Source organism: Leopardus geoffroyi, chromosome A3 (assembly GCF_018350155.1).
Source record: "Leopardus geoffroyi isolate Oge1 chromosome A3, O.geoffroyi_Oge1_pat1.0, whole genome shotgun sequence".
Taxonomy (NCBI): Eukaryota; Metazoa; Chordata; class Mammalia; order Carnivora; family Felidae; genus Leopardus; species Leopardus geoffroyi.
In genome coordinates, this window is record NC_059336.1 from 132654003 (window position 1) to 132681365 (window position 27363).

The 27363-nt window shown below is 46.6% G+C and overlaps 1 protein-coding gene across 1 annotated transcript in view; it reads left to right on the forward strand.

Moving 5' to 3' along the window:
- The window catches only part of NOL10 (nucleolar protein 10), a 92877-nt gene that overhangs the window by 24408 nt on the left and 41106 nt on the right, over window positions 1–27363 (forward strand). Inside the window, exons 12-13 of the mRNA XM_045447743.1 lie at window positions 2342–2408; window positions 9344–9396. Coding sequence (XP_045303699.1) covers window positions 2342–2408; window positions 9344–9396 — 120 coding nt within the window. The remainder of the gene's footprint in view (window positions 1–2341; window positions 2409–9343; window positions 9397–27363) is intronic.

Consider the following 27363-nt stretch of genomic DNA (forward strand, 5'->3'; position numbering starts at 1 on the left):
CTCTTGAGAAAGATGCCGAGTCCCTGTTTGGGAACTTAGCTGAGAGACAGGTACTTCAGCAGAGCTAATGTTCCCACTGAGATAAAGTAGTCCAGACTGCCTTCTTCCTGCTACGAAGTTTTCCCGGTTTGCTAGAACTGGCATGCCTTTTGCTTGGGTTCGTAAATCACGTTTAAAACCGTGTTTGCTTGGGTAGCGTAAATCACGTTTTAAAAACATCGCCCCATGAGAACCTCCTAGATCCTGAGGCTCTCTCACAGCCTTGGGAAAGTTTTTATGAGCAACTAATTATCTTTCCATGTCAGTGTTATTATGTATTTCAGTTTCATACCTCTTAAAACCAATCTCAAAAGAATTGGCTTTTGGAAATGACCCCTTCACAGTAATTCCTTAGAGTGTTTTTTTAAAAAGCAGTATTTTCTTAAAACTGTCTGTTGTTCTTTCCCCTCAGTTCCAAGTAACAGTGAAAAAGTAAAAGTAACAAAAGCCCATATTTCTGGTTTTTGTCTGCCTTGTGCTTTTCGTCTTTCATTTTAAAACTTTGGAGAAACTAGTGAAAGGTTAGTTCGTCTGCAAACTGGGAGAAAATGTATTCAGTATAGCAGTTGCTCTTAAGAGCTCTTTGCATTTATTTTTTTTTTAAATTTTTTTCAACGTTTTTATTTATTTTTGGGACAGAGAGAGACAGAGCATGAACGGGGGAGGGGCAGAGAGAGAGGGAGACACAGAATCGGAAACAGGCTCCAGGCTCTGAGCCATCAGCCCAGAGCCCGATGCGGGGCTCGAACTCCTGGACTGTGAGATCGTGACCTGGCTGAAGTCGGACGCTTAACCGACTGCGCCACCCAGGCGCCCCAGGAGCTCTTTGCATTTAATTAGTTACAAACTTTCGTGTCTTGAGTCAAAAAGCGTTACTTTCTTTTTATTTTTTTTTTTTTCAACGTTTTTTTATTTATTTTTGGGACAGAGAGAGACAGAGCATGAACAGGGGAGGGGCAGAGAGAGAGGGAGACACAGAATCGGAAACAGGCTCCAGGCTCTGAGCCATCAGCCCAGAGCCCGACGCGGGGCTCGAACTCACGGACCGCGAGATCGTGACCTGGCTGAAGTCGGACGCTTTACCGACTGCGCCACCCAGGCGCCCCTTTTTAACTCGTTTTTGAGGTGAAGAGGGTGCAGGGTTCAGAGGCCGCAGCGTTAGCGCCAGAGGACAGGCCCGGCCTGTCCCGGGGGCCCGCGTGTGCCCGACACAGCGGCCCGCGACGCGACCTCATCGCCCCTCAGCTACGCCCTGGGGTTCCTGGCCGCTTGGAGCATAACTTCTGTGTCCACTCTTCATTTGGCTAACTCGCAGAGTATTGACCGTTCCTAGCTCTGTCTCGAATTAGAATTTGGCTGCAGCTTTTCACCGAGCGTGCGGGAGCCGTCCTCCCCGTGCCTTAACTGTCCCCTCTCCTTTGCCCTGGGAGCCTCTGGTAGTGAGTTAATAAACGTGAGAGCTGGCAGACATTTTCAACACCAGCGCTTGAAATTATCCTGCCGTTGTTGCTGCAATAAGTTTTATTTTGGCATTGTTGTTATGACTAAATACGCCCTCTTGACCAACACCCAGATTACTTGGTTTTGCTTGACTTGCTTTTCCTTATTTATCTTTCTCATCACCTTTTCCCATTCCCATCTTCTCCTCTTTTTTGTTTCTTTTACTTTCCCTCTCTTAATTTAAAATATAGCACGTTCCTCCCCTCTCTCCCATTGAAAATAGAAGTGTGGTAGTCTTTCCTGTGTAAGTAACTCATTGCGTATTTACAGGATTTCATTTTGTGAGTTATCATTTATACCCATTGTCTTCCTTGATCCTCCTCAAGGCCTTATGGTATACAGTTGGCAGAAAGTGTCTTCGTCCTGCCGTGTTGACTCCCTCCCAGTCTTTGGTTTCTTTGAGTACGTCTTTAACTGGGGATTACAAGTTCAGCGAGTTTAACTCCAGATTATGAGAGTTTTTCTGAGTTGATGCACAACTTTATCTTAAACCTTATCCATTGCCACTATGAAAACATTATCTGCGAAACTGTATTTATTTCCTTGGTTAAGTCGCTTTTCCCCCATTCGCCTCAGTTTCTTTGTTTCTAAAGTGAAAGCATTTGATAAATTGATAAAATGAGCTCTCTACCATAGTTTAAATTCATTACTTTCAATCAGGTGATTTTATTTCTTTACACAGTACCATTTACACATAACCACGTGGCTACGTCATACCTCCAGTTTATTTTCTTTACTCAGCATTGTCAAAAGTTGTCTTCCTTTAACTGTTTTAATAATTCCTTTTTGCCTATTCTTTTAGGGAAAAATATTTACTTCCTTGGAACCAGAACATGACATTAATGATGTCTGCCTCTATCCCAACTCAGGTATGCGGTATGTAGCGATGGGTCATTCAGTGAGATAAATCTGAGTTGTGCTTTATTGGGTTTTAAACACATTTCATTTCATTTGTGAAGACGGGGTTTGGCTTGGTCAGGACTGTTCTTGGATATTGTATTTACTGGAAGAATCCAGAGCAGGAAGTGGTGTGGATGATTCAGAAAATGGCACTCTCAGTGACTCAGCCCGTAGCCAGCCTAGCTATTAGTAGAAACTGGTAACAATATATAGGTAGGTGGCAGGTGAGATGCTATTTTAGTGTGCTCTTCACCCTTTTATGTGATTAGTAATAGCGTGTGGAAATTGAGGTTAGAGGTTTGAAGAAGGCTGGGATTGCCCGATAACCCACGAGGCTCATGAAGCCAGGGGTTTTGGTATCTTCTGTACTGTATACTGTTTTGCGGATTACATCGTGGATTTCAAGATTTTACAATACATTTGAGATAAATTGGTGAAGAATTTGGGGGCAGGAAAGAAAATGGGAATAGTTCCCACTCTCAAGCAGTGTTGCGTTCTGAGGATAGACACAGCCCATTTTGATAGACGGATACAAGGCACAGCAGGAGAGACCTGTCGTGTGTACAAACAGCACTTCGCCAGCGTGTTAGAGAAAGGCTCAGCCAGAGCAACTGGGCAGGGGAGATGCCAGAGGAGATGTTTGTTCAGGTGTGTCGGGAGTGGTGAGTGAGATTTGGTAGGTGGGGCGGCGAGATGAGGCACATCCCTGTGAGGGAGCAGCGTGAGAACGGCAAGAAGGATAGGCTGTGGCAGATGCAACAGGGTCCCATTCGTGGGGCTCGTTTGGGAAAGCGATGGAGCCTTGCGTGCCAGAGCCCTGGTGGCCCTCCTGGGAACCAAGGTGGAGGAGGTCCGGGAATGATGTGCTGAATGATCTGGGCTCGGTCTGTAGTCAGGACCTGTTCAGATTGTGCTGTCCGTCCTCTAAAAGGTACATTGGTTTTGAACCAAAGTTAGTAGGAGGGGATGCTCTGAGCTGATTTGAGAACATAGGAGACAGAGCAGGTTTAGAGAGATTGTTTTCGTTTTTGAACATTTGAATATTAGAAGGCGATGGGACAGTGACAGTGTCTGGCAGAGGGTCTCAAACCTGGCCGCTGTCAGTATCACCCAGGGAGCTTTTTAAAAAGGACAGGTTCCTTGGCCCAGTCCCAGACGTACTGAGAGTATCCGGGCGGAGGGCCCAGAAGCGTTGTTTCCCAAGTGCTCGTGAGGCCCTGCCCTGCCCCACCACCTTGCAGTGGGAGCCAAGTCAGGTGCACGTGGAAAGTGCCGTCTCAAGAGAAGCAGGTCTGTGGTTGCAAAGTGTGGAGGCCTGTAAACAGAGCATCTTTCAGAGGTGGGAGTGCGTGAGATCACCATGGGAAAGTACACAGCAGGACCCGAGTCCACTTCAGCGGGGAATGAGGAGAAGGAGGTGCCAGCTGAGAAACTTAACAGGAACGGACAGAATGGCAGTAAAAGGAGTGACACATTTCGCAGTAGAGCAGAAGCTAAGGCACAAGCGATCCAGTGGTCCCTGCTCGGCAGGCTTGAGGGCGACTGAGGTTGAGGCGGGAAGGAGAGAACAAGTTCTTAATGCTCCTGTGCTTCCGGGCTCGGTGATGACCACACATCGTTTAATCTTTCCAGAACCCTGTGTAGTTAGTGGCACACACGTTTTTTTCTTGTTTCTTGTCTGTCTGTCTTACGTCTTAGGAAGTGAGAACTGTTGAGTAATTGGGCCGGAGCTGGTGGCTCAGCTGGCTGTGGCAGGGCCTCGGGTAGAGCCAGCCTTTCCATGGGTTCTGGAGCCCATGCCCTTTCTAGTTACGTGCTGCTCTCCCGAGAAGGATGAGGCGCTGTGTGTCTGTGGTCACGGAGAGGGTCTTGTTGCAGTGGTGGGGTGACGTCCAGTGCGGACGAGTTCAGGAATAAATTGCAGATGAGGATGTCGGGGTCCCCGTTAGAGAGGATCAGACGGTCTGAAACCGGGTCTGAGCTGCCCACGAGGAGGAGTAAAGTCAGGTGGCACTGAGGTTGGCACGAGGCTGGTGAGCGGGCGGCTGGGTTAAGGGGTGAGAGGATTTTTTTTTTAATGTTGATTTTATTATTTTTGGAAGAGCAAGAGAGCCCGGGAGGGGCAGAGAGAGAGGGAGACAGAGGATCCGAGGCGGGCTCTGCGCTGACAGCAGAGAGCCCGACGTGGGGCTTCAGCTCACGAAGCGTGAGATGGTGACCTGAGCCGAAGTCGGACGCTTAACCCGACCGAGCCACCCAGGCGCCCCTGGGGGGGTGAGAGTTTGAAGGGCGGCTGGTGCTGAGAGACGGAAGCTGCATGGTCACGTGGGGCCGCGTGTGGCCCTTGAGACCTGGCAGGGTGACCGACCTGAACTGAGTGAGGTGTGCTCTGAGCGTAAACTGCCCACCAGGTTTCGAAGACATCGTGGAGACAAATCACGCGAAATAGACCTTTAATTTTTTATGTCAGTTATATAGTGAAATGGAAACGTTTGGGGCATACTGGCTTCATAAGATACATTAAAATATGTTTTACCTGTTTCTGAAATAGTTTTTTTAAATCTGTCTAGTAGAAAATGCGAAATCACACGTGAGCCTCGCGCAATATTTCTGTTGCACGGCTCTGGCCCAGACTTGGGGATCTGGCCCAGTGTAGGGCGCAGCTATGGCACGAGGGAGCTATGGAAGTCCACCGAGGGTGTGCGGTGTCCGTGTCGTCAGAGGGACTGAGGACCGCCAGCCCGTCTAATGACTCTCGGTCTCCAATATTGTCTTACTTCCGGTCCATTCCTGCGTTTCCCCGGTTGTCCCCCAGATGCCGTTTGTAGCGCCTTGTTTGGAACCAGGCCGTAATCAAGGTTGTGTGTTACGCTGAGCTGTGGCCATCTTTAGTTTCTTTCAGTTTGCAATAGTCGTGTCCCCCCACCCGTCCTTGTTTTGTTTTGTTTTGTTTTGTTTTGTTTTCTTTGATTTTTCCAAGATCAGGGCAGTAGTCGCATAGAATGTCCCTCACCCTGATTCGTGTGGCTAGTTTTCGTAATGTCATTGACCTTGTGCCTCCAGCCCGTGTATTTTTTCTCAGATAGAAGTTAAATCTGACTGTGACGCACCGTAGGTGAGATATTGTGGCCACGAGGAATGCTGGGTCCCCTGTGTCAGACCCCTTCCCAGAAGCATCCAGGGCCAGGGAGGGACAGCGTGGTCCCTGGGTTAAGGTGACCACCGGGTCTACCCATTGCAAAATGTACTTTCCTGGGAGGTAAGCATTGTAAGAGTGATGTTTCGAACAGAAGGACAGCTTCGCTGTCAAGTAACTTGTAAGAAGCGAATCAAACACAAAAAGTAGCCAAATGGTTTGTTCCCTGAGCTCTGCAAGCACAGTGAGACCAGGGCCTCGGCTGCCGTGGGGGTTGCGTGTGAGTGGGTGTGATTCACGCGCTGTGCTGCTCTCCCCTGCTCTGTTCCTCTTCCCTTTGACGCCGCTCTTGATGCCTTATGCTTAATCATCGGGCGCTTAATCATGTTTTAGAAAAGCTAAAACGTCCTTCTTTCTTTATCTTCTCACTTACTCATTTTGAAGTAATTAGAGCCGAATCACGGTTACTGTTTTGTAATGTTTTTCTAATGTGGAGATTGCTCAGAATATTGAGAAACGGCTCCGCCTTCCCGGCTGCTGTTTTGTTCCTGCTCTTGCTCACTCGGCCGACTCCGGCGTCTCTGCGCCGGGCGCCTGCCCTGCAGGTCGGCTCCGTGACGGCGCGTCGGCGTGGCGCGGCGCCTGTCGGGCTCACGGGTGTCTGAGCCCCGCCGCCGCTGGGACCCGGGATCGCTGGGTTCGAATCGCTGCTGCAGAGAAAAGAAGATGGGCTTTCGACTCAGAAAGACTGAATTCGGGCTGAATGGTCGTGTAAAGCACCCAGTGTGGTTTCCCCAGCCGCCTTCCAGGCCCCTGCAGACGGCCTTCCCCGTTCAGTGTGCAGTCGCCTTCCCATCTGTGGCAAGTGTCCTCTCCCGACACGGGAAAGAGCAGCTCGAGCCATGTGGAAACATCCTGGGTGCCCTGTACGGTAAAGTCCCAAGCTCCACAGTCACACCCGCGGTGGAGCACATGGAAGAAGTGTCCTGGCCTATCCCCCCCGACACGGTTCTGTTCTCACAGGTGCTCTGCTCTGAGCCGTTCCAGGCGGTGACCGCTGCTGTGCGTTTCAGTGCAGATGTTTCTGACGGCGGAGATTGTGTTTTTCCTTTGGGTTTAAATTTCTAATCCATTTCAGACCCGATACTTTCGTAAAACGTAGTAAAAAGACGTTACGAGGGAAAGGAGCACACGTGGGGGTCTCCCTGCAATGTCGCGTTACTATACAGCTTTCCGAATTCTTCCTTTCCACTTCTACACTCAGCGCCTGGCCGGGGGCCAGTTTGCAGGGCGGCCCTGGGAGTGCAGTGAGTAGCACTGGCAGAGAGCATCCAGTCTGGTTTTGGAACTCTGGGCTTCAGTGAATCCTTTGGCCTCTGAAGCGTGTGCACAGGAGAATCCGAATGTTCACGCTTCCTGGGAGGGGGCTGCTGGTCCCTCCCATCCTCTTTGGCCGCCCTGTTCGGCCACACAGGACACGGGGTACGTCACTCTACAGTGCTGTTTCAGACTGGATGTGTGTTCTGTTGACTCTAGGCACTATTGAGGTCTTCCTTCTCTTTTAGAATTCTTACTGTCGGGGTGCTTAAGTGGCGCAGTCCGTTAAATGTCTGATGTCAGCTCAGGGTATGATCTCGCGGTCTGTGAGTTCGAGCCCCGCGTCGGGCTCTTGCCGACAGCTCGGAGCCTGGAGCCTGCTTCCGATTCTGTGTCTCCCTCCCTCTCTGTCCCTCCCCCGCTCACACTTTGTCTTTGTCTCTCAAAAATGAATAAATGTTTAAAAAATTTTTTTTAATTGATACTGTCATTTTAATAAGCGTCACTATAAAGGAAACTTAAAGGAAAAATCATTCATAAGCCCACAGTCTCTTCACGAGTACCATTACAACTTCCATGAAAGAAGTTCTCGTATTAGTCTCATGTTTGTATGTTTTCAATCATTGACCTCATGCTGTGTGTATAGTTGTCTTTTGCTTTCCAGTTGACGTGATATTAACATTTTTCCTGTTGCTGTATGGTGTTTATATTTGCACTTCTGAAATTTTTATTATTTGACCCCGCAAGAAGGCTTTTCATTTTATCTTAGTTGTTACTGTGGTTTTAGAGTCCTGCGTTGCATGGGCTTTGGAGTCCGTAGAATATCAGCTACTCTCCTTCCTAGCTATGTGGTGACCTTGAGCAAATTAATTTTGTGAGGCCACACTGTTAATCTGGAAATAAAGTTCTCCTCTCTTGCCCATGATCATCTTAATTTCTGCTGAACTTTCACTAGTTTGATTTTTTTTTTTCCTTCTTGTTCTTGGGCTTTGTTGAGGTTGCCGGTTTCTCTCGTTCATAATCGGTTTTAGTCCTGACCTTCCCCGGTTTAGTTCGGTGGTAAGTCAGCTGGTATCATTGTCCATATACGGCCAAGAAAGATCGTATTCCGTGTGGAAAACAATCCGCTGTGTCCAGTCTGGGTTCTTTAGAGCAATTAGATTAGAGCCCTCTCTGTGGTTTGGTGGGTAGGTGTGATTGTGTTTCCTTGTGGAGTGCTCACTGCTGAATGATCCGTGTTCAGAGTCAAGCCAGTGAAGCCAGGCTTAGGGAGTATGTTTGGCAAGAACCTTCTTTCTGGTGGTAATCTGGCTCCTCAGTCCCCAGAACAACTCTCACCGTGTCTAAAGGACGTAGGAGGTTTGGCTCTAAAATTCTCTGGCTTGTGACAAGGGCACTCAGTCCCTCTGAACTTTTTTTTGATCTGTAAAATAAGGATGCTGTTATTATTTCAGAGATTTTTTGCACGTGCACCAAGATAGTATCTGCGAAGGCGCTTACCAGATTGTAAAGAACTCCCCAGACGGTGGCTGATTTCAGCTGCGTTGAAAGTGCCGTCATTCTGGAACAGGGGCTGTGAGCACTGGAGCCGCCTCAGGAGGCTTGTGGGGGGGGGGGGGGGGGGGGGGAGTAGGCCGCAGGTGGCAGAGGGCAGGGAACAAAGCCTGGGACATGTGTACCCTGGTGCTGTGCCACAGAGTGACGGGGTCCTGGGGTAACAGGGGTGCCGTCATTGAATGCCAGGAAGTTTGCCCATCCGTCGGCTCTGCTTTCTTAAAATGTGCATCCCGGGAAGACTAAATGATTAACCACTCTGTTAGTTGAGGCTGTTAGGTTCCCCGACGACGGAATTATTGGGGAGAGTAAGGGCTGTGAGACTCTGGAGAGGTCTTTGCTGGTGTAGGTGCACACACAGCACCCGCTCAAGTCAGTCCCTTGGTTTTCCACTCAGACGTGAGGTTTAACGCAAACCTTAGGAACTACTTTGCCGTGGCATTTTGTGGGAGATGCTTTGCCTTGGTTCTTGGATTCCTGATTAACAGAAAGAAGCCTTTGTTCTTAATTTCTTCAGTTTATTTTCATAAACGGTGTACCAGAACTACATTTTGTCCACGTACTTAAAGCTGAAAACTTGTACCGAAAGCTGAAAACCCCTCGGAGGATGATGGCAGGCTCTGCGTAGGCCTGAGCCCCCGACGGTGGGAACTGCTCGTGTACTTGGCTGGAGTGTTTCGCAGACGGGGATGTCGTAAAGAACTTCACGGTGCTTCAGGTGCCCCATCTAGGAGGGCCGGGGACGGAAGCCCGTGACCCGCCTGGTTTCCGGGTCCGGCTCCTCGCCACGCACTGTCTTCTGGGCACCTGGAGCACCGGTCCATAGTGTAAAACAGCTAGAAAAGGGCACCTTCCTTTTCCCCGCCCGTTTACCCTTCTCGTTGTGCTTATTTTTAGGAATGCTTCTTACTGCCAACGAAACCCCCAAGATGGGCATCTATTACATTCCGGTAAGTAATACAAATAGGAGTTACGGTAAAAATAGGACAAGCAAAGGTAGTTTATTTTTAAACTGAGTGAACTGAGGGCCTTCGGGTCTGCCTGCGGCTGCGTAAATTAAGCACAGCGGGCTCACGGGTAGCTTCGCTTTGCTTCCTGGAGCCGGGAAAAGAATGCTTAACCATCGTTTTATGGGAAACTGCTTAATATCCCATTAAAGTAGACATTAGGAGTTAGTCTTTGTTCTTCAGATTTACATTTGGATTTTGTTTCCAAGTATTTCGGAATCTTGAACTTTAAGCTGTTAGCGATCAGGAGGCCTGATTCTGAACCAACAGCCTGGTGCTCTTAAGTCGCGTCATTTCTCTTACAAACAAGTTACACCTAAGAAACCTGTCTCAGGTGGACCTGCTTGGTGCTGGCTCACAGCCAGTCCTGGCCCTTTGTTCTTCCTTAAAGAATTCTTCTCTTGCATATGACGGAAGCTTCCCTAACTTTACGTTTCAGATTATAGTAAGAAAGAGACGGGGAAGAGGGTCCCCTACACAGAAAACAGCATAGTACAGAGCTGGCACTCGATCACTTTATGGCCGACGAACAGCTCCGTTTCTGAGATTTGGGGAGAGGACGGGAGGGGTGAGGAGTGTGCCAGAGCAAGACTTTAGGGACGTGAATTCTGTAACTGCTGGCAGTCTCCATTTTGGAACGTTCTTCATATTTACCGTGGTTCTTTTGAAATAGCTTAACAGTGTATGTATTTCCCCCAAAAAAGTATTCTGGTGGATGTCAACTTTTTGTGGTTTCAGGAAACTGGTAAGTTGTTGAAAGCACTTTGAGGCACTCTTGGTTGTTAGTGAAACAGGCCATTCTAGCAGCAAACTTGTCTAAGTTGTCCTTCGTTCCATTTTCCCTGGCCGCTCAGACGCCGCTCCTGTCTTCCTGTCAGTTTATCCCTCTTTCCTTGTCTTCGTGTGGTCAGGGAATACATTCATCAATTGCATCAACTGTGCATCCGGCCCCATCTAGACGCTGGCAGTGTCACGGGGTGTGGAGCGCTGTCCCCTCCCTCAAGCAGTCCCCTGGCAGGGAATGAAGAGAGGCAGTCCAGCGTGAGGGATGCCGTAACGGGACGAAGGAGGGCGCTCTGGGGCTCGGGAGGGGAGACGCACCACCCAGCCCGGGGCTGGGAGCTGACGGGGGGGCACAGAGGGTACTGAGAAACCTGCCCACGGGGCGGACTTCCCAGGAGAGACCTGGGGAATGGTGACGTCCACGGGAAGGAGAGGGTGGGGTGCAGAGTGCGAGAGAGGTCTTGGAAGTGGAGGGAACGCTGTGCAGACATCAGGGAGAAAGTCCCCCACGTGGCCGAGCCACAGAGAGAGAGGGGTCGGGGTCAGGAGCCCGGGGGCATCTGGTAAGCCTGGTGGGCGTGTCGGCGGGGAGTCCTAGACAGGCGTTAAGTGGGGGAGTGAAGGGATCAGATTTGCATCTGGGGAGGATTATCTTGGCTGCCACTAGGACAGTGGCTTAGATAGGGTCTAGTAAGATGACGCCATAGCCACGTGCAGGAGCGACGACGGTGCCCGCGTTACCTGGGCCGGGCTTCCCTTCTCAGGGGTCGCAGCCTTTTGGGTTCTGGGATCTGAGAGGAGTCTGAACGGGCAGGCGGTCATTTCAGAGGCTTGTTGTCCTTGCGTTGCCGCACGGCGTGTCTCAGAGGTGTCTGCTGACGAGGGCTCGTGTAGATCTCAAGAGATGCCTTGCCTGGGTCCCGCGTGACGTCATCTTCCAGACAGAATACATCCGCTCAGCCCCTAAACCTTACTTCTCGTCCCGAGAGAGGTCCTCTTTGGAGTGCTTACTGGGCTTTGGCCTTTAGCACTTGCCCGGAAGGTGTTGATGTCCCGTATACTAGAGGCATTTCCGTGTCAACTGTATGGAGACTCAACCAGTGGAGGGGGACAGAGGTCTAAGACGGAGCATGGATGGCTGCATCAGGAGGCCTGCAGAAAGGGTAAGGAGCTGCAGGCCGCAGAGCCCCTTAGTGTAGACGCAGGAGGGGCGGTCCTGAGCGCTCTTGCAGTAAGACCACCTTCCCGGTTTGTGCGCTGCTGGGGGCGGTGGGGAAGAATTGGAAGATAGCGCGTAGCAATTGACGGGACGTAGGGAGTCAGGAAGAGGGAAGAGCGAAGACGGCAGCCCTGTTTCTGCTTGGTAAGTGTGTAGATGAGGAAAAGGTTGGGGGATATTAAAAATTATTCTCCCTTTGAGGGGGGCGCCCGGGTGGCTCAGTCAGTTTAGCGTCCGACTCTTGGTTCTGGCTCAGATCGTGATCCACGGTTCATGAGTTCGAGCCCCCACGTCAGGCTGTGTACTGACAGTGCAGAGCCTGCTTGGGATTCTCTCTTTCCCTCTGCCCCTCCCTTGCTCATGTACGCACGCTCTCTTTTCCTCTGTCTCTGAAAATAAACTTAAAATTATTTTCCCCTTGGTACATGTTGTATGCTTTATAAGGTGATCTTTAAAAGCAACGGTGCACCGTTTTTTTTTTATTAGACAATGAATGAATGTTTCTATTTATGCCAAGTGTTTTACAAAGTACAAGGAAGTAAAAACCACCGATTCTCTCTTTGTAATATTATAAATGTTCGTAATATTGAGATGCAATAACTTTTAGTTACGATGCTATCGGTGTGAAGTCCTATTTTATATAAAAATCTGCATCCTGGTTTCTTGAATTCACTTCAGAAGTATTAATTCCAAGGCATTAAAATTACCTACAACATTTTGAGTTGTCTCCATTGTTTTTCCTTTTACTTTAATTGCAGTGTGGTTAACACACTGTTACATTAGTTTCAGGTGGACAGTATAGTGATTCAGCAGTTTCACACATTATACTCCGTGTTCATCACAAGTGTACCCTCAATCCCCTTCACCTGTTTCACTCCCCCCCCCCCCCCCCCGCCCCGCCCCGCCCCTCCGGCCCCTCCGGCCCCGTCATCTCCACTGTTTTTCATTGCCTGGCCTGTGACATTTGTATCGTCTTAGAACTACAGGAGACCCATTATTCACTTCTCTGTACCTCATTCTTGGGGTGGGCTTTTCTGTTCCAAGTAACAGGGATTTTAATTAGCTTGAATGATAGGGGCCAGTACCAACGAGGGGGTGAGAAACTGCCTTCTTGACAAATGTTAGTCTCTCTTCTAAGAGCTTTTTAGTTTCAGCTTTGTAACGCAGAGTTAACAGAATCCATGAAAAAGCCCATAGGGACCATCGGCTCAGGGTGACCGCAGTGACAGCGGATGCACGTCCTTCTTGCGCAGCTAAGCTCTGTGCTGGGACTTGTACTCGGCGCTCCTTCCCGACCTGCCTTTCTACCCTGCGCTGCCTGGTGTTTTACGGCGCCCTTGTCTTCACTTGGAAGATTCCGTCAGGGCAGGGAGAGAGAGCCCAGGGGTCTGAAAGCCTGCCATTTGTCATAAGATTTTATCAGACTTACCAAACTGATATTTGGCACAATGGTTTGAGGCCTATAAAAGCGGGGAAGTGTGTTTTTAATAAATGATTCATGCCAAATTTAGGAGGTTTGGATTGCGATTTGTATTAACATCTTATAATAAATCAGGTATGAAAGCTCTTTTCCCCGGCTTTGGGCCTGTACTAAAAAGGAAGGCAGGTTAGTGTTCTTTTAGCTTGTTAAGTTTTGCGTTTCTATCTGATACCATCTTTCTTGAATACTTGAAATCTTTATAGATTAAATGTAATTCCCGGTGTATACGCTGTGCCACATACAGAGCCCCTCAAGCAACTAATCTTTTACGGCCAAGGTTCCTGCAGCTCCTTCCCCATTTTCTTAGTATACCCCTCTCTTCCCTCTCAGAGGCCAGGAAGTATTATTTTGCTTGTTTGTTTGCATTTTAAATTCCAGGGTCTAATTCAACTGCAGCTCCTGAGACTAATGCCAGGAATAGTTTTTCAGGGTTGGTTTTCCCCTGAAATGGAATTTAATCTTAGGGTAGTTCTTTATAATTAAGCCTTTGGCCGCTGTGTAGACTCTAGAGGGAATCCGAGTCTCCTGTGGCACCCCTCCCGAAACCCAGCCAGTGTGGTTAATATTGTTTCTGTTGGAAATGACCCTGAGTTCCAGGCTCCCAGTGTGTTAGGAGCTCCTGAAACCCCTCACGCCTGAATAGTTGATTACTTGTAAGCTTGAGGATATATATATGGATGTGTAATCTTGAGGGAAAATGTAAGGGGAGGACACGTTATTATTTATTTAGGAAGCTATTTGATTTAGAAGAATAAACGCCAAAAATGTAATTTTTAAAGCATGCAAATCGAAGCCACTATAAAGATTATATGCAATGTCACCGAACCCAGCAGTCAATATTGGCGGTTAGGTATTTTATTTTAAAACATTTCCTTAGGAAAAAAGATAACTCTATTGTTTTTGTGGAAGTGTTTTTACTATCTGTAAAAAATCGACCAAGCATTAAACATTTTAAGTTTCACTACTCATTTAACTTAAAATTGTGTTTACAGTTTGGAAAGTATTTTGGAGCCCCGTTACCTGAAAATGTGGCAGAGCGAAAACACAAAGGACTATATTTAACCTGCATTAGCACTTGTATTTTTGCTGGGAAATAGCGCTGGAACTTATCCAGCATAACGCATTAGCCCACAAAACTCTGTCTTTGCGAAGAGATAACGAGGTGTTAAGAATCATAAACGCTCAAGAGTACTTGCCTCACTTGCGTACAAACCACGCACACACATCCTCACCAAAGCATGTAAAGCCCAAGGAAATGCAGACGTTTTTCAGTAGCCGAACGTCGTGAAATGTAATAAAAGGCTCAGACTAAGGAAAGAACGTCTCTTCGCTTCAGCGAGTTGTCACTCTCAGCTGCGCAAAGGTCTGTTGCAGGGCCAAGGGCTTCTGATACCGTCCCTGGGTTCACTTGCTCCTGTCTTCGTAAGGGTTTGGTCGCTGGTTTGGGTCACACGTCCATGCGGTGGTCCTCAGAGACACAGTCAGGAAGTGCCACGTGGTTTGCGGGGGCGGTCAGGGGGGTGCTTTGGAAACAACCCATCGCCTCCGGAAGTCGGTTTTAGGAAGTGGCATGAAACATTTTGTAGTCGCCATATGGATACTTGCATTTGGGCACACTTGGTTTGTTGCTCAAGAATTAAAAATGGGCGTAATTTTCTCATCAGTGTTTTCGTTCTCCGGGGGCTTTTGTGACCAAGACCAAAAAATTCAGTTGCAAATAATTTTGCCTGCTCTTGTCTGTGGCAAATTGGATTTTTAGCCTATTTCTGAACTCAGCCAGTTTGTCAGACTGTTGTAGAGGCATTTCCGGATACTTGTTCATCGCCACCTGGCTACTCTCAGATACAGCAGCATCTTTCTTTAAGTCCAGTATTTCAAATATTACTGCTCTGGGGCGCTTTGGCATAATTTTCCAGAAGACTTTAAGAGCATAGCCATAGAGTGCTTTCTAACCAGTAGTCCTTACCTCCGCCTCTTAAGAATGTAACAGATTTTTGTCAGCTATCCAAATTATAAATAAGTTACTTTACAACGGACTTGACCATGTCTGAAAAGTAAATGCCTAAAAGTCTTAGATGGGTGGCCCTTTGCTCTTTTGCCTGTTAGTATTTTTATCATTTCCTGTATGATAAAAGTAAATGGAGGAGACCGACCAGTGGTTCTGTTTATTCAGCAAGGATACATCTTGTATGTGCTTGGAACCAGGAACGTGTTGGTGAGTGAAACCACCTTCCTGTCCTGCGTTTGTGAGTTCACGATCTGGGGGAAGATGACGGTAAACAAATGTGTAGCCAAATGCTGTGAAGGAAAGCATTGGGGTGCAGTGACAGGAATATGCTCTGGGATGGGGGGTGGTCAAAGGATCAGACCGCAATTATCAGTCTCCATTTTACATAAATATTTTATGTCTCTTTTTTTTTTTTTTTTTTTTAAACGCTTGTTTATTTTTGAGAGCAAGAGAGAGAGTGCGAGCAGGGGGAGGGGCAAAGAGGGGAGACACAGAATCCGAAGCAGGCTCCAGGCTCTGAGCCATCAGCACAGAGCTCAACGTGAGGCTTAAACTCACGAACCACGAGATCATGACCTGAGCCGAAGTTAGATGCTTAACCGACTAAGCCACCTAGGCACCCCCATTATGTCTCCTTTCTCCTTTCTGTATAGATGTTCTCTTCCTGGTTTAATCTTAAAGTTTAGGGTTAAAGACTTGGTCTTCTTTTTGTCTCATGATCACAGCACATATCTGGGGGCAAAATGGTGAAAGACAGATCTGTTGCATGATCTCTAGAAACAAAGTGAACAGTAGAGTGAATCTGGGCCAACCGAGAAAGTAATGGTTTTCCAGGAGAGCCAGCTGTACGAATAGTCAGGTGCCCTTGCTTCCTTAATATGTATATCACACACAGATTGCTTAACTTAATCTCTAAATAACACTTGGCACAGCTGACCAGTCCTCTTTGAAACACTACCTTGGCTTCTAGAACACCGTATTCTCTTGGTTTTCTCAGTCTTACTTGGTTGCTCCTTCTGTGTGTGGTCAGGGCTCGGGCTTTACCTCTCTCCTCCTGACCTCCAAATGTTAGCGTACCCAGGAGTTTAGTCCTTGTCGCTTCTGTTTACATTCTTTCCCAAGGAGCTCATATGTCCCTAGGCTTTCTATGACACCTGTGGGCCGATCACTTCCGAATTGCCATCTAAGTCTTTCCTTCTCGGAGCTATAGGTAAGTATCCAGTAACCTACGTGGGTTCTCCACTTGGAGCTCTAACAGGCACATATGTTTAATAGGTGCGCAGTGGAATTCTTGATCCCAGCTCCCCACCCTCACCCCACACCTGCCAGGTGTTCCTGTTTCGGCAGAGGAATCACCATTCACCCAGTTATCGGGGCCCAGGGTGCAGGAGCCAGGAGCCCTCCTTCTCCCCACCCCTTTCCGCTCACGCTCCCGCCTCCGTCTGTCTGCAGGCCACGTCTACTCTGCTCCTGGTGGTTCAAATCCAGCCATTTCCCAGTGCTTCGGTTCCCGTGCTCTCATCTGGATTGCCAGAATGGCCTCTTCACTGCTCTTTTTTTCTTCTCTCTCTTGCGGTCTGTTTTCCGTATAACAGCCCGAGTGATTTAAATATAAAAATAAAGACAAAACAAACATAAATTGGATGATCACACTCTACCGCTTAACACCTTCCAGAGGCTTATCACTCTGCTTGGCATAAGCCCTTTCGTGACTTCAAATGACCTACATGCAGAAAAAGGCTAAAAATCCAGAGTCTCCATTTTCTCTCACCCATCGGAGAATAGAGATCTCTATAACCCGTTAATCCGTTTATGGAGGTCACCAAATCCCCAGCCATTGTTGCCACCAAGGGGGAGTAACATAAATGAACCAAAACCAATACGTCAAGTTGGTAGACAGGAAAATTAAAATTAGAAAAGCAGAGTTCTGCTGTACACCCCCCCTGAGCTTCACCTCTGGGGGCCGAGGGGAAAGCTGTGCTCGAACCGAAGCAGCCCACGGGAGGGGCACTTCTCAGGCTGTCGGGGTGTGCCTGGCCGTCAGGTGAATCCGTTGCCCTTCTTGATGAGACCTCCGAAACTTAAAAGATCATTTCAGAAAAACGTGAAATCATGACTCTCACGTAGATGCCAGATAAACGTGTTAAATTTTTTACTTAGCCTGCTAATTAAATGAGAGAACCGGACCCATTTATACCAGATCGAAGGAGGAGTCTAAACAAAGCACAGATCTACGTGGAATAAAGTTGCGTTGAGTTGGGTGCGTGCACGTGGGTACGGATCGGATTTGTCAGAGGTGTGGAGGGTTAATTGTCCAGGACGGAACTCACGCGCAAGTCTGGTATTTTGCATTGCTGCCAGTTACCTCCATTTACAGACTTGGAAGACAGATTCCATAAAATCAGAATCACATCAGCTCGAAGGGGTTTGGCAAACTAAACACCAGCACCCGCTTTTGTAAATAGTTTTGTTGGAACACAGCACACCCATTGGTGTACGTGTTGTCCTCGGCAGCTTTCGGACTAAAATGGCAGAGCTGAGTAGTTGACGCAGAGGCCGTATGCCCCACAAGCCCTGTAATAATGTACCAGGCCCAGAAAAAGTCTGCTGGCCCCTGCTTTAGGCAATGCTGTAGTTTTCCATGAACACATATTTTCCCGACACTTACCTACTTCAAATATTTACGTATGTCTTTCCTCCTCCTAATACAAAGCATGGGTTTCGGGGGCACATTTTGGCCTTTCCACTGCTACACTCCCAGCACCTAAAGGAGCGCCTGTTTGTTACACGGTAGGCATCCAGGTAGCACGCGGTGAAAAATTAATAAAACTAAGATGTGGGAGAGTAACCCGATGACTGATTTGGAGAATCTTAGATAATGATTGTCAGCTTCCACAGTGGCTGGTTGGCAATGCTAATTTTTAGCTGTTCTGCCAAGTTCGCGTTTTCCCTTTGCCTTTTGCTGCTACCACTATTGAATTACAAAAGTACAAAAAGAAGAATTAAGTGCCAGAGTGTAATTTTTATACAGTAGGATAAGGATCAGTTCCTTTGCTCTGACAGTGCATTCTAATCAGCCAGATCAGAACATCTTGGAGTGATGCAATCTTTGTATTTGGGAGTACTGACAGATTTATAAAAGTAATACCTTGTCCAAAAGGTTTAATGGTGATGCTGTTAAGAGGATAAAGTCTTTCCTAGAAGAATACAAAAGGAAAATATAAAGGTAAGGGCATTTAGCTTTTGTTGGACCCTTTTTGAAATTTGTGCAGAAGTTGGCTTTTCATCTGGGTAAGGAAGACTTATCTGTTTTAAAGATTGGAAACGGTGCTTTTGTTTTTCTTCCTGTGCATGCCTGTGCTTTGAAGTAGGAGTTGGCTGAAAGTGCTATGCAGGCTCCTGTCTAAGACGTGGGTTTGAATCTGGACCACGATTGGTCCGGTGGATCCGTTTCAGTTCCAAGCCAACACTGAAAGCCCTTTTGTGTCCACTGATTGGATATTTGGAAATTCCCCAGATGTGAGATCTGTCTGGCCACCTGGTGTATGGTGAAATGGCCTTGGATATACTGGTGTCCAAGTATAGTCCTAAAAGTGGCAAATCACATTTTCACCTAAAATGCTCATTCAAGGAGAGAGCTGTTAGACACAGTGACAGAAGTAGATTTTGGTAGAAATTCCTGTCTCAGAATGCCAGTAGCAACATATTCTCTTGGTTTAGGGAGGTAGTGCCAGATGCAGAGAAAACCATCCCCCCGGGGAATTTGCTAGCATGCAGAGGATGTACAAGACAGAACGTAAACAAGTAGTTGCTGAATTGTTTCCTCCCTAAAGGAATTTTCAGCGTGCTGTAAAGGAAAAGGGAAGCTTTTGAAGCACAGAACACGAGAGAAGGAAGGGAACTTGGGGGTCACCTAGTCCAGCTCCTTAATTTATAGCTGAGGAATCAAGTTATTTGTTCAAGGTCAAATGACAAGTCGGTGGGCAGGGCTGGCTCTACAAGGCATGTCTTTGGTCCGCGTTACAGAGTGGAAAGACATCAGATTTTGTAATTAGTCTCACCTGACTCTGAATACCAGCTTCGTCACTTAAAAATGTGGTGACCTTGAGGGAGTTACTTACCCTGTCTGAGCCTTAGTTTCTGGAACTGCGGAAGGGGAATGAGGTAAGGCGGTCGTGTGGAATAGATTTATCACGTCATTCATCACAGTGCCAGGCACGCAACAGGTGTCCAGTTGATGATGACTGTTACAGCTTTCCTACAGCAGCAGAATTCAAGGAGCCCAGGGGCAGAGAGTATCTGGCATTATGTGGCCTTCCTGTTGCTTTCGGAAGGACTGTGCTTTGAGCCAAACAGAGATATACTGAAAGGTTTGTGACAAAACCGTTAAGTACAGACTAGGAAAACGAGTTCAGAAATATGGCTTGGTATTGTTCGGTCTGTTACAGGTCATATAAAATGCAGGCTGAGAAAGAGCATTTGAATGCCATGAGGTTTGCTGCTGTTGAAACAAAGCAAGGGGTGCCTGGATGGCTCAGTCGGTTAAGGGTGTGACTTCAGCTCAGGTCATGATCTCGCAGTTTGTGAGTTCGAGCCCCGAGCCGGGCTCTGTGCTGACAGCTTTGGATTCTGTGTCTCCCTCTCTCTCTGACCCTCCCCTGCTCACGCTCTGTCTCTGTCTCTCAAGAATGAATAAATGTTAAAACAGAGAAACAGAAAGCAGTGATGAAATCTGGTTGCTAAAACAAGAACTCTGATTTTTTTTAAAACTGAAGTCCATTTCCCTTCCATTTTATCATCAAAGCGTGCTCTTTATAGAATATGGCAAATAGGGGCGCCTGGGTGGCTCAGTTGGTTGAGCGTCTGACTTCGGCTCAAGTCGTGATCTCACAGTTTGTGAGTTTGAGCCCCAACGTTGGGCTTTGTGCTGCTGATAACGCGGAGCCTGCTTCGGATTCTGTCTCCTGTCTCTGCCCCTCCCCGACTCACTCTCAAAAATAAACAAATGTTAAAAAAATTAAAAAACAAGAAAATGGCAAGTAAAGATAAGTAGAAAACTCAAACACCTTTCCACCACCCAAACACAAACACATTAACATTTTACTGTATTTTTCCCACTGTTTTAATCTGAAACATTGTTTCTGTGGTCTCATATCTTGCTTTCTCCCCACGTCAATATAAACTCCTGGAGATGAGTAAAAAGTGGGTTTTGTGTGTCAATATAAGAGATAATATAGAGCTATTTTTAAAAACGTTGAAATATCAGAAAAGTGAAAAGAACACTCATAGCCTCACTAGTCAGACATTCTTGCTAACATTTTGTTATATTTTCTTTGTATTTGGGAATATTTTAGTGGCCATCGATTAGGTTTATAGCACAGTCCTATAATTAAGTTCACTTAGCTTACATAAATGTAAACGGAAGTCCTATGACGTGCGGAGGGCTAGTGTGATAGAGCACACGGTGTCACTTACGTGGCGGCTCATTCCGTGTGGGGGACACATGTCCTGGACCGAACTGCACGGGGGAAGAGCCTTTTGTCAACTAAGGAAATTCAGTCCTAATCCCTAAGGGGTCCACTGTATGTGATCAGTTAGTTCCCTTATGTGCACTGAGGAAGGTACTGGTTCTGTGTCATTCTTGGGAGAATAGAGAAAGTAGTGTGCTATTTTTCATGTCACGTGGTTGAGATGAACAACACCGTTAGAAAAAGGCTGCTTGAATCTGTCATTTGCCGCAAAAGAGGTTTCTCCCCGGGTATCTCTCATGGTGCTGCCCCGCTGAGTGTGATCCTGATAATTGGAGGTACGGGGTTTGGGGCATGACAAGGCCACTAGATGCAGGTCACGCATTGTATCTGCCCTGTTCCAACACTGAGAAAAATGTGCTCTTTCACTTACTGAAGGGTATCCCAAAGGGATTTTCAAATTTTTATTTCTGCTCGTACTCCGTTTAGTCTTACCTGCTTGATGTTAGAGCCTGATCTCTATATATGAAATTGAACTTCAGAAATATTACCATGCAGTGGATGGAGTGAGAGAAGGGAAAAGATTTTGAAAACACAGTTAGCAAGTTCAGGATGGGCAAGAGGGCTTAGCAGCAGCCTCCGTGGAAAAGAGATCTGGGAATTCTCTCCAGCTGTAAGTCCGAGGGGCGGGTGTTAAGGAGCAGAATGTTGGCCGTGACTCCACATGTGAATGGGGCAGAGAAGGACAAGGAGGTACAACGAAGGGGAGATCTGGGGCCTCTTAATGTGGGAATGTTCATTGAGAAATCTTTTGCAGGCTGAGGGTCAGAGCAAGCTCAGAAGAGAGTACAGGAATCGTGTTGTCATGCACATGCAGAGAAGGCGTGTTTTTAGGATGTAGGCAAAGAGGAAGATCATGGAAGAGAGGCACGTGTGTGAGGCAGAGGAAATGGTGGGGTGTCGGGCTGCAGGAGAAATGTCTATGACTCAGAGTATGGGAAGAGCTGTCGGAATGTGGGGGGAAGTGCAAAGAAGAAAACGACAAATTTGAAGGAAAAACACCGTTCATTTTACACTGAGTTCAGTTTTCAGATCAAGATGCATGTTTTTTAGATGTCTTGATTCATAATAATGCAAATGGAACATATATTTAATTTTGTTCTCCAAGAAAAGTATTTTAAAGATAGAGCTAAGCCTTTAAGATCTAGAAGGGTAAGGTATCTTACGAAAAATAAAAGGCCTAATTTTATGGAGAAAAAAATGTGAGGCACATATAGGTTAGTGGAAGGGTTAGATCCAAAGCGTGTGTATTTTCATTACCTTTTCCCGGTGAACAAAAGGAGAGGGAGGCAGAACGGATGCCCCCTTTCCTGGGGGGTGAGTTTCCTTTCCAACCCAGGTTTACAGCAAATCTGTCCTAAGTGAACTTCATCTTATGCATGAAATTGTTTTATAAGGCGTGGTATGCTGTCTGTAACTTTTCCGTGATATATTCGTGACTATGAAATGGGAAATAAAGACAAAAGTCAGGCAGCTGGCTAATAAGGTATTCTGTTCTAATACAGACAAGTTGTTTGCGTCTTTACGACAGGGAAGTGTGGGCTTCCTATTTTAATCTGAACACTTTCAGGCAGCTACATAGTATCTGAGGCATTTTCCCCAACAATGGAAACCCTCCAAATCATTTCCATTTTTGATGACAACTTATTTGGTCGTAAGAATGGCAGACCTGTGGGAAGCATTAACGTGCATCACTCGGGAAGTCCTCTTCCGAGCATCCCGTCACGTTTGCAGAAGTTAATTGCAGTTCTGGTTGGGTAAAATGCATGTCATTTTCGTGTGGAGATACTTGATGTGCACGTGACATATGCTTTATTATGTTAATATGTCAGATGATGCTTAGTTTTGCTTATATAGTTACATGCCCGCACGCCCACTTTCTTGAAAATAGACGACAACTTCCTATTCAGGTGCTGCTTACTCAGCTTGAATCAGATGTTGACCAAAAGGCTTGTCTCCTAGAGAGACAAGTTGTGTCTCTTGGAGCTTACCACTTTGACCTCTGCCATACTTATTATTTTGGGCAAGATAGAGTTGGAAGTAGATCTAGTATGCCAGTGTCCTGTTGGTGTGGTCATGTAGGTGGTGATGATGGGCTAGAGTGTCCACAACCAGGGATTGGTTTTAGCTTCTGAGTGTGCCTGACTCTTTAAATCATATGTCACTTTCTTCAGTTAATATGCCCATTGCCTGCTCTGATTTTTTTTGGTGTGTTTTGTTTTCTCCTTAAAAATAGAAGGCGAGGGGCGCCTGGGTGGCGCAGTCGGTTAAGCGTCCGACTTCAGCCAGGTCACGATCTCACGGTCCGTGAGTTCGAGCCCCGCATCGGGCTCTGGGCGATGGCTCAGAGCCTGGAGCCTGTTTCCGATTCTGTGTCTCCCTCTCTCTCTGCCCCTCCCCCGTTCATGCTCTCTCTCTGTCCCAAAAATAAATAAACGTTGAAAAAATAAAATTAAAAAAAAAAAAAAAATAGAAGGCGAGCTGGGGCGCCTGGGCGGCTCAGTTGCTTAAGCATCCATCTTTGGCCCAGGTCTTGATGCCACGGTTCGTGACTTCGAGCCACGCAGTGGACTTGCTGCTCTCAGCACAGAGCCCACTTGAGGTCCTCTCACCCCCTCTCTCTGCCTCTCCCCTGCTCCCGTGCTTGTGCTCTCTCTTTGTCAAAAATAAATAATAAACACGTAAAAAAAAATACAAGGTAAGTTCTACAAATAGGCAAGAATTTTGGGCCGCATTCTTTTACATTCTGTTTTCTGACATGCACAGAAAACGGTAAGAAAGGTCTAGGACTCGCGCAGTCTTTACTTTGACTTCGTGTTCTCAAATCCCAAGAAAGTTGGTCCCCTGTGCCATGTTCTCGGATGTAAGCTCCACCAGGGCAGGACTTCTGTTGTTACTTTTTGTTGTGGCTCTCGTGCCTAGAACAACGGCTAGTGCTTCACAGGCTCTCACCGAATACGTGCGGACCTGAAGGAATGGATGGTATTGACTTGATTTTGAAAATTTTATTATGGAAGAATTTCAGATACGCATAAAAGCAGAAGTATAGTGAACTGCCGTGTACTTATCTCTTTGCTTCGGTATTTTCAGCCTTGGGGAGAAGTGGGGGTAGGGTTGGTTTATGTTCCTAGCACTTCAGGCTGCTCCAGAAGGTAGTTGTTAAAAATTGTTAAACGGAGGGGTGCCTGGGTGGCTCAGTCGGTTCATCGGGTTATGATCTCAGTTTGTGGGTTCGAGCCCCGCATCGGGCCCTGTGCTGACAGCTCAGAGCCTGGAGGCTGCTTTTTTTTTTTTTTTTTTGAACGTTTATTTATTTTTGGGACAGAGAGAGACAGAGCATGAACGGGGGAGGGGCAGAGAGAGAGGGAGACACAGAATCGGAAACATGGAGGCTGCTTTAGATTCAGTCCCCCTCTCTCTCTGCCCCTCCCCTGCTTGCACTCTGTCTCTCAAAAATAAATAAAACATTAAAAAAACATTTTTTAAAAATTGTTAAATGGAAATGAATAATTTGACCTTCACCTTGGCTCATATGTTTTATTAGGTTATGTATTTACCTGCGTGAAGAACGGAACATTACTGTTGGTTGGAAAGAAATCACGTGTAAATGATAGTGAGGCATACTGAAAGGAAGGTTAGGTCTGCCTATCCATGTTTCTTGTGCGTCTGCACATGGTCGTGTCATTCATTCATTCATTCATTCATAATTGTACTTTTTAGAGCAGTTTTAAGTTCACAGCCAAATTGAGTTGAAAGGACAGAGAGTTCCCACACACTCCGTACACACATTCACACACAATACACTCTCCTTCATTGTCAACATCCTGTAGCGGGGTGGTACATTTGTTACCCTGGGTGAACCTGCATTGACGCTACATTATTGTCCAACGTTATTAGGGTTCACTCTTGGTATTGTTCGTTCTGTGTGTTTTGACAAAGGTAAAATGATGCGTATCCACCATTATGTATCATACCGTATAGTTTGCACTGCCCCCTCCCTCCCGAAAATCCCCTTGTGTTCCACCTTGTTTATCCCTCCCAATGGCTCTCGCAAAGCCCCTGGAAACCACTGAACTTTTTACTGTCCACACAGTATTGTCTTTTCTAGAATGTCATAAAGCTGGAATCGTAGACTATGTAGCCTTTTCAGATGGGCTTTTTTTTTTTTTTTTTTTTTTTTCCAACGTTTTTTATTTATTTTTGGGACAGAGAGAGACAGAGCATGAACGGGGGAGGGGCAGAGAGAGGGAGACACAGAATCGGAAACAGACTCCAGGCTCCGAGCCATCAGCCCAGAGCCTGACGCGGGGCTCGAACTCACGGACCGCGAGATCGTGACCTGGCTGAAGTCGGACACTTAACCGACTGCGCCACCCAGGCGCTCCTCAGATGGGCTTTTTAAACTTAATGTGCCTTCGATCCCTCCGTGTCTTTTTGTGGCTCAGTAGCTCATTCCTTTTTGTTGCTGACTTCTGTTCCGTTGTCTGGATGAACCACAATTGGTTTATTTTTCCACCTGTTGAAGAGCTTCTTGTTGCCTCTAGTTTGGGCATTTATGAATAAAGCTGCTCTCAATATTTATATTGAGCATCTGACTCTAGATTTCGGCTCAGGTCTCACAGTTTGTGGGATTGAGCCCTGTGTCGGGCTCTGTGCTGACAGCGTGGAGCCTGCTTGGGATTTTCTCTCACGGGCGTGCGCGCTCTCTCTCTCTCTCTCTCTCTCTCTGCCCCTCCCCCTCTGGTGCTGGCACACATACCTGCGTGTGCATGCTCTCTCTCTCTCTCTCTGTCTCTCAAATAAAAATAAACGTTAAAAGAAAAAAAAAAGAAATGTCAAATCAGATTGTCTTGAAATTCTTTCTCCCATGTGTAGGAGTTAAAACTCTGGAGCTTCAGGTATTATTGGGCTAAAGTGCTTCCTGGGAAGAAGTTTTGATCTTTTGGGTTTTTTTGATGCATCTCCGTGGAAAGGATCAAAGGTTGTAAGTGCATTAGGTTCTTGAATTTTCTGGAAGAAAAAAAAAAAAATCTTTCCTCAAGGTCTTATCTCCGTCCATATCACAAATACCAGTCCAGGTGTTCCCTGAGGACCTCAATCCTGAATTAGGAGCTGGGCTTCGGGTCCTTTGTAAAGACTGTCAGGACAGTTGGTGTTTCAGTTGGCTGTTGGAGGGGGCTTGCTAACCCTTCGTACCTGTATCCGCGCCTCAAGTCCTTTGAGGGGTGCTCTTTGCTTGTCTTTAGAAAAAAATGTCTTAATTAAAAAAACAAACGTAAAAACAGAGAATCTAGAAAGGAAAAGTTCTTCCCAATCACCCCTCCAAGTACCGTTATTAACAAGATGGGGTACAGCTCTTTGCGGGGTCAGGTCAGTTCTCTACCTTGCTCAGCTCCCAGGCCCTACACACGCAAGCGTGTGTACCTGAGCAGAATTGGAATCTCATTATGCTTATTATTATGAAAAGTTTTTTTGTCCTTTAACAATGTATCATTTTGATCAGCACGTAAGTCAAACCCATTCTTTTTGATCGGTGCCTGGTATGTCATTTGGAGAGTGGTGGTGGTTTATTTACTTAGTTTCCTCTTCATGGATGTTTATTTATCTCATTTCTTTCAATTCTGTAAACCACGGTTCAGTAGAACATTCTGCAATGATGGAAGTGTTCTAGAATGCTCGACCCACCATAGTAGCCACTACCCATATGGGGCTCTTGAGCATTTGAAATGTGCTTAGTGTGCCTGAGGAACTGGATTTAAAATTTTATTCCATTCTAATTAAATTAAATATAAATAGCCACACGTGGCTAGCAGCTACTATATAGGACGGCATGGCTCTAAATGATTCCGGAGTCAAGTTAGGTCGTAACACCGTTTGCTTGGATCACATAACTTTGGCCTTCATTAACACAGCTTAATGATATTTGATGTGTAACACTCCTATGATGTGTATTTTGTAAACCTCTTTTAAAGAAATATTGTTCAGTATTGGAGTCCCTTAGAGAAAGATCTCTTACTTCTTGAGTTTAGTTCCAGGAGAGAGTTTCTATTTCTAGACATGTCAGTATCAAGCAATTGGTATCTTTTTACTTTACCCTGCGTGTCTTTCTGGCTTGGTTGGCAAGGAACCCAGAGGGAAAATTTTGGTCAGCTAATGCGGGTCGTATGTTACCCTTGCCCACTCCCCTACCAGACTGCATAGCTTTCCATTCATTCTGAGCTTACAGATTTCATGGTGGATATGGTTTTTCTTATAAAGCCCCCTTCTTTTTACGGATAGATTTTACGTGAAGTTTTTAGATCTGTCCTGACTTCACTGAAAAAAAGCTTAATGCTGGGGCGCCTGGGTGGCGCAGTCGGTTAAGCGTCCGACTTCAGCCAGGTCACGATCTCGCGGTCCGTGAGTTCGAGCCCCGCGTCGGGCTCTGGGCTGATGGCTCAGAGCCTGGAGCCTGTTTCCGATTCTGTGTCTCTCTCTCTCTGACCCTCCCCCGTTCATGCTGTGTCTCTCTCTGTCCCCAAAATAAATAAACGTTGAAAAAAAAAAAAAATTAAAAAAAAAAAAAAAAAGCTTAATGCTGTGTACACGCTGCTTCCCTCTCACAGACCCCTCCCCCGGCATCGATCCTAATCAGGTCTTTAATATTGTCATGTGTATCATGCCTGTTTATCATCTCAGTGGGAAATACAGATATTTGAACTCTGAAGTAGACGTTCTGCTTAGGGTTGTAGAAAGTTACTTAAATACGTAGCGGTTGGCCACACATTATTCAATTATGAGTCCATTTTGGGTTCGTTTACCCTCTTCATTCCCTCTGCCAGTATAATGCTCTCCGTTGGTTTTTTTGAAGGATGTATGGGAAATCTTACTTTGCTTGAATTTAAAATGTCTT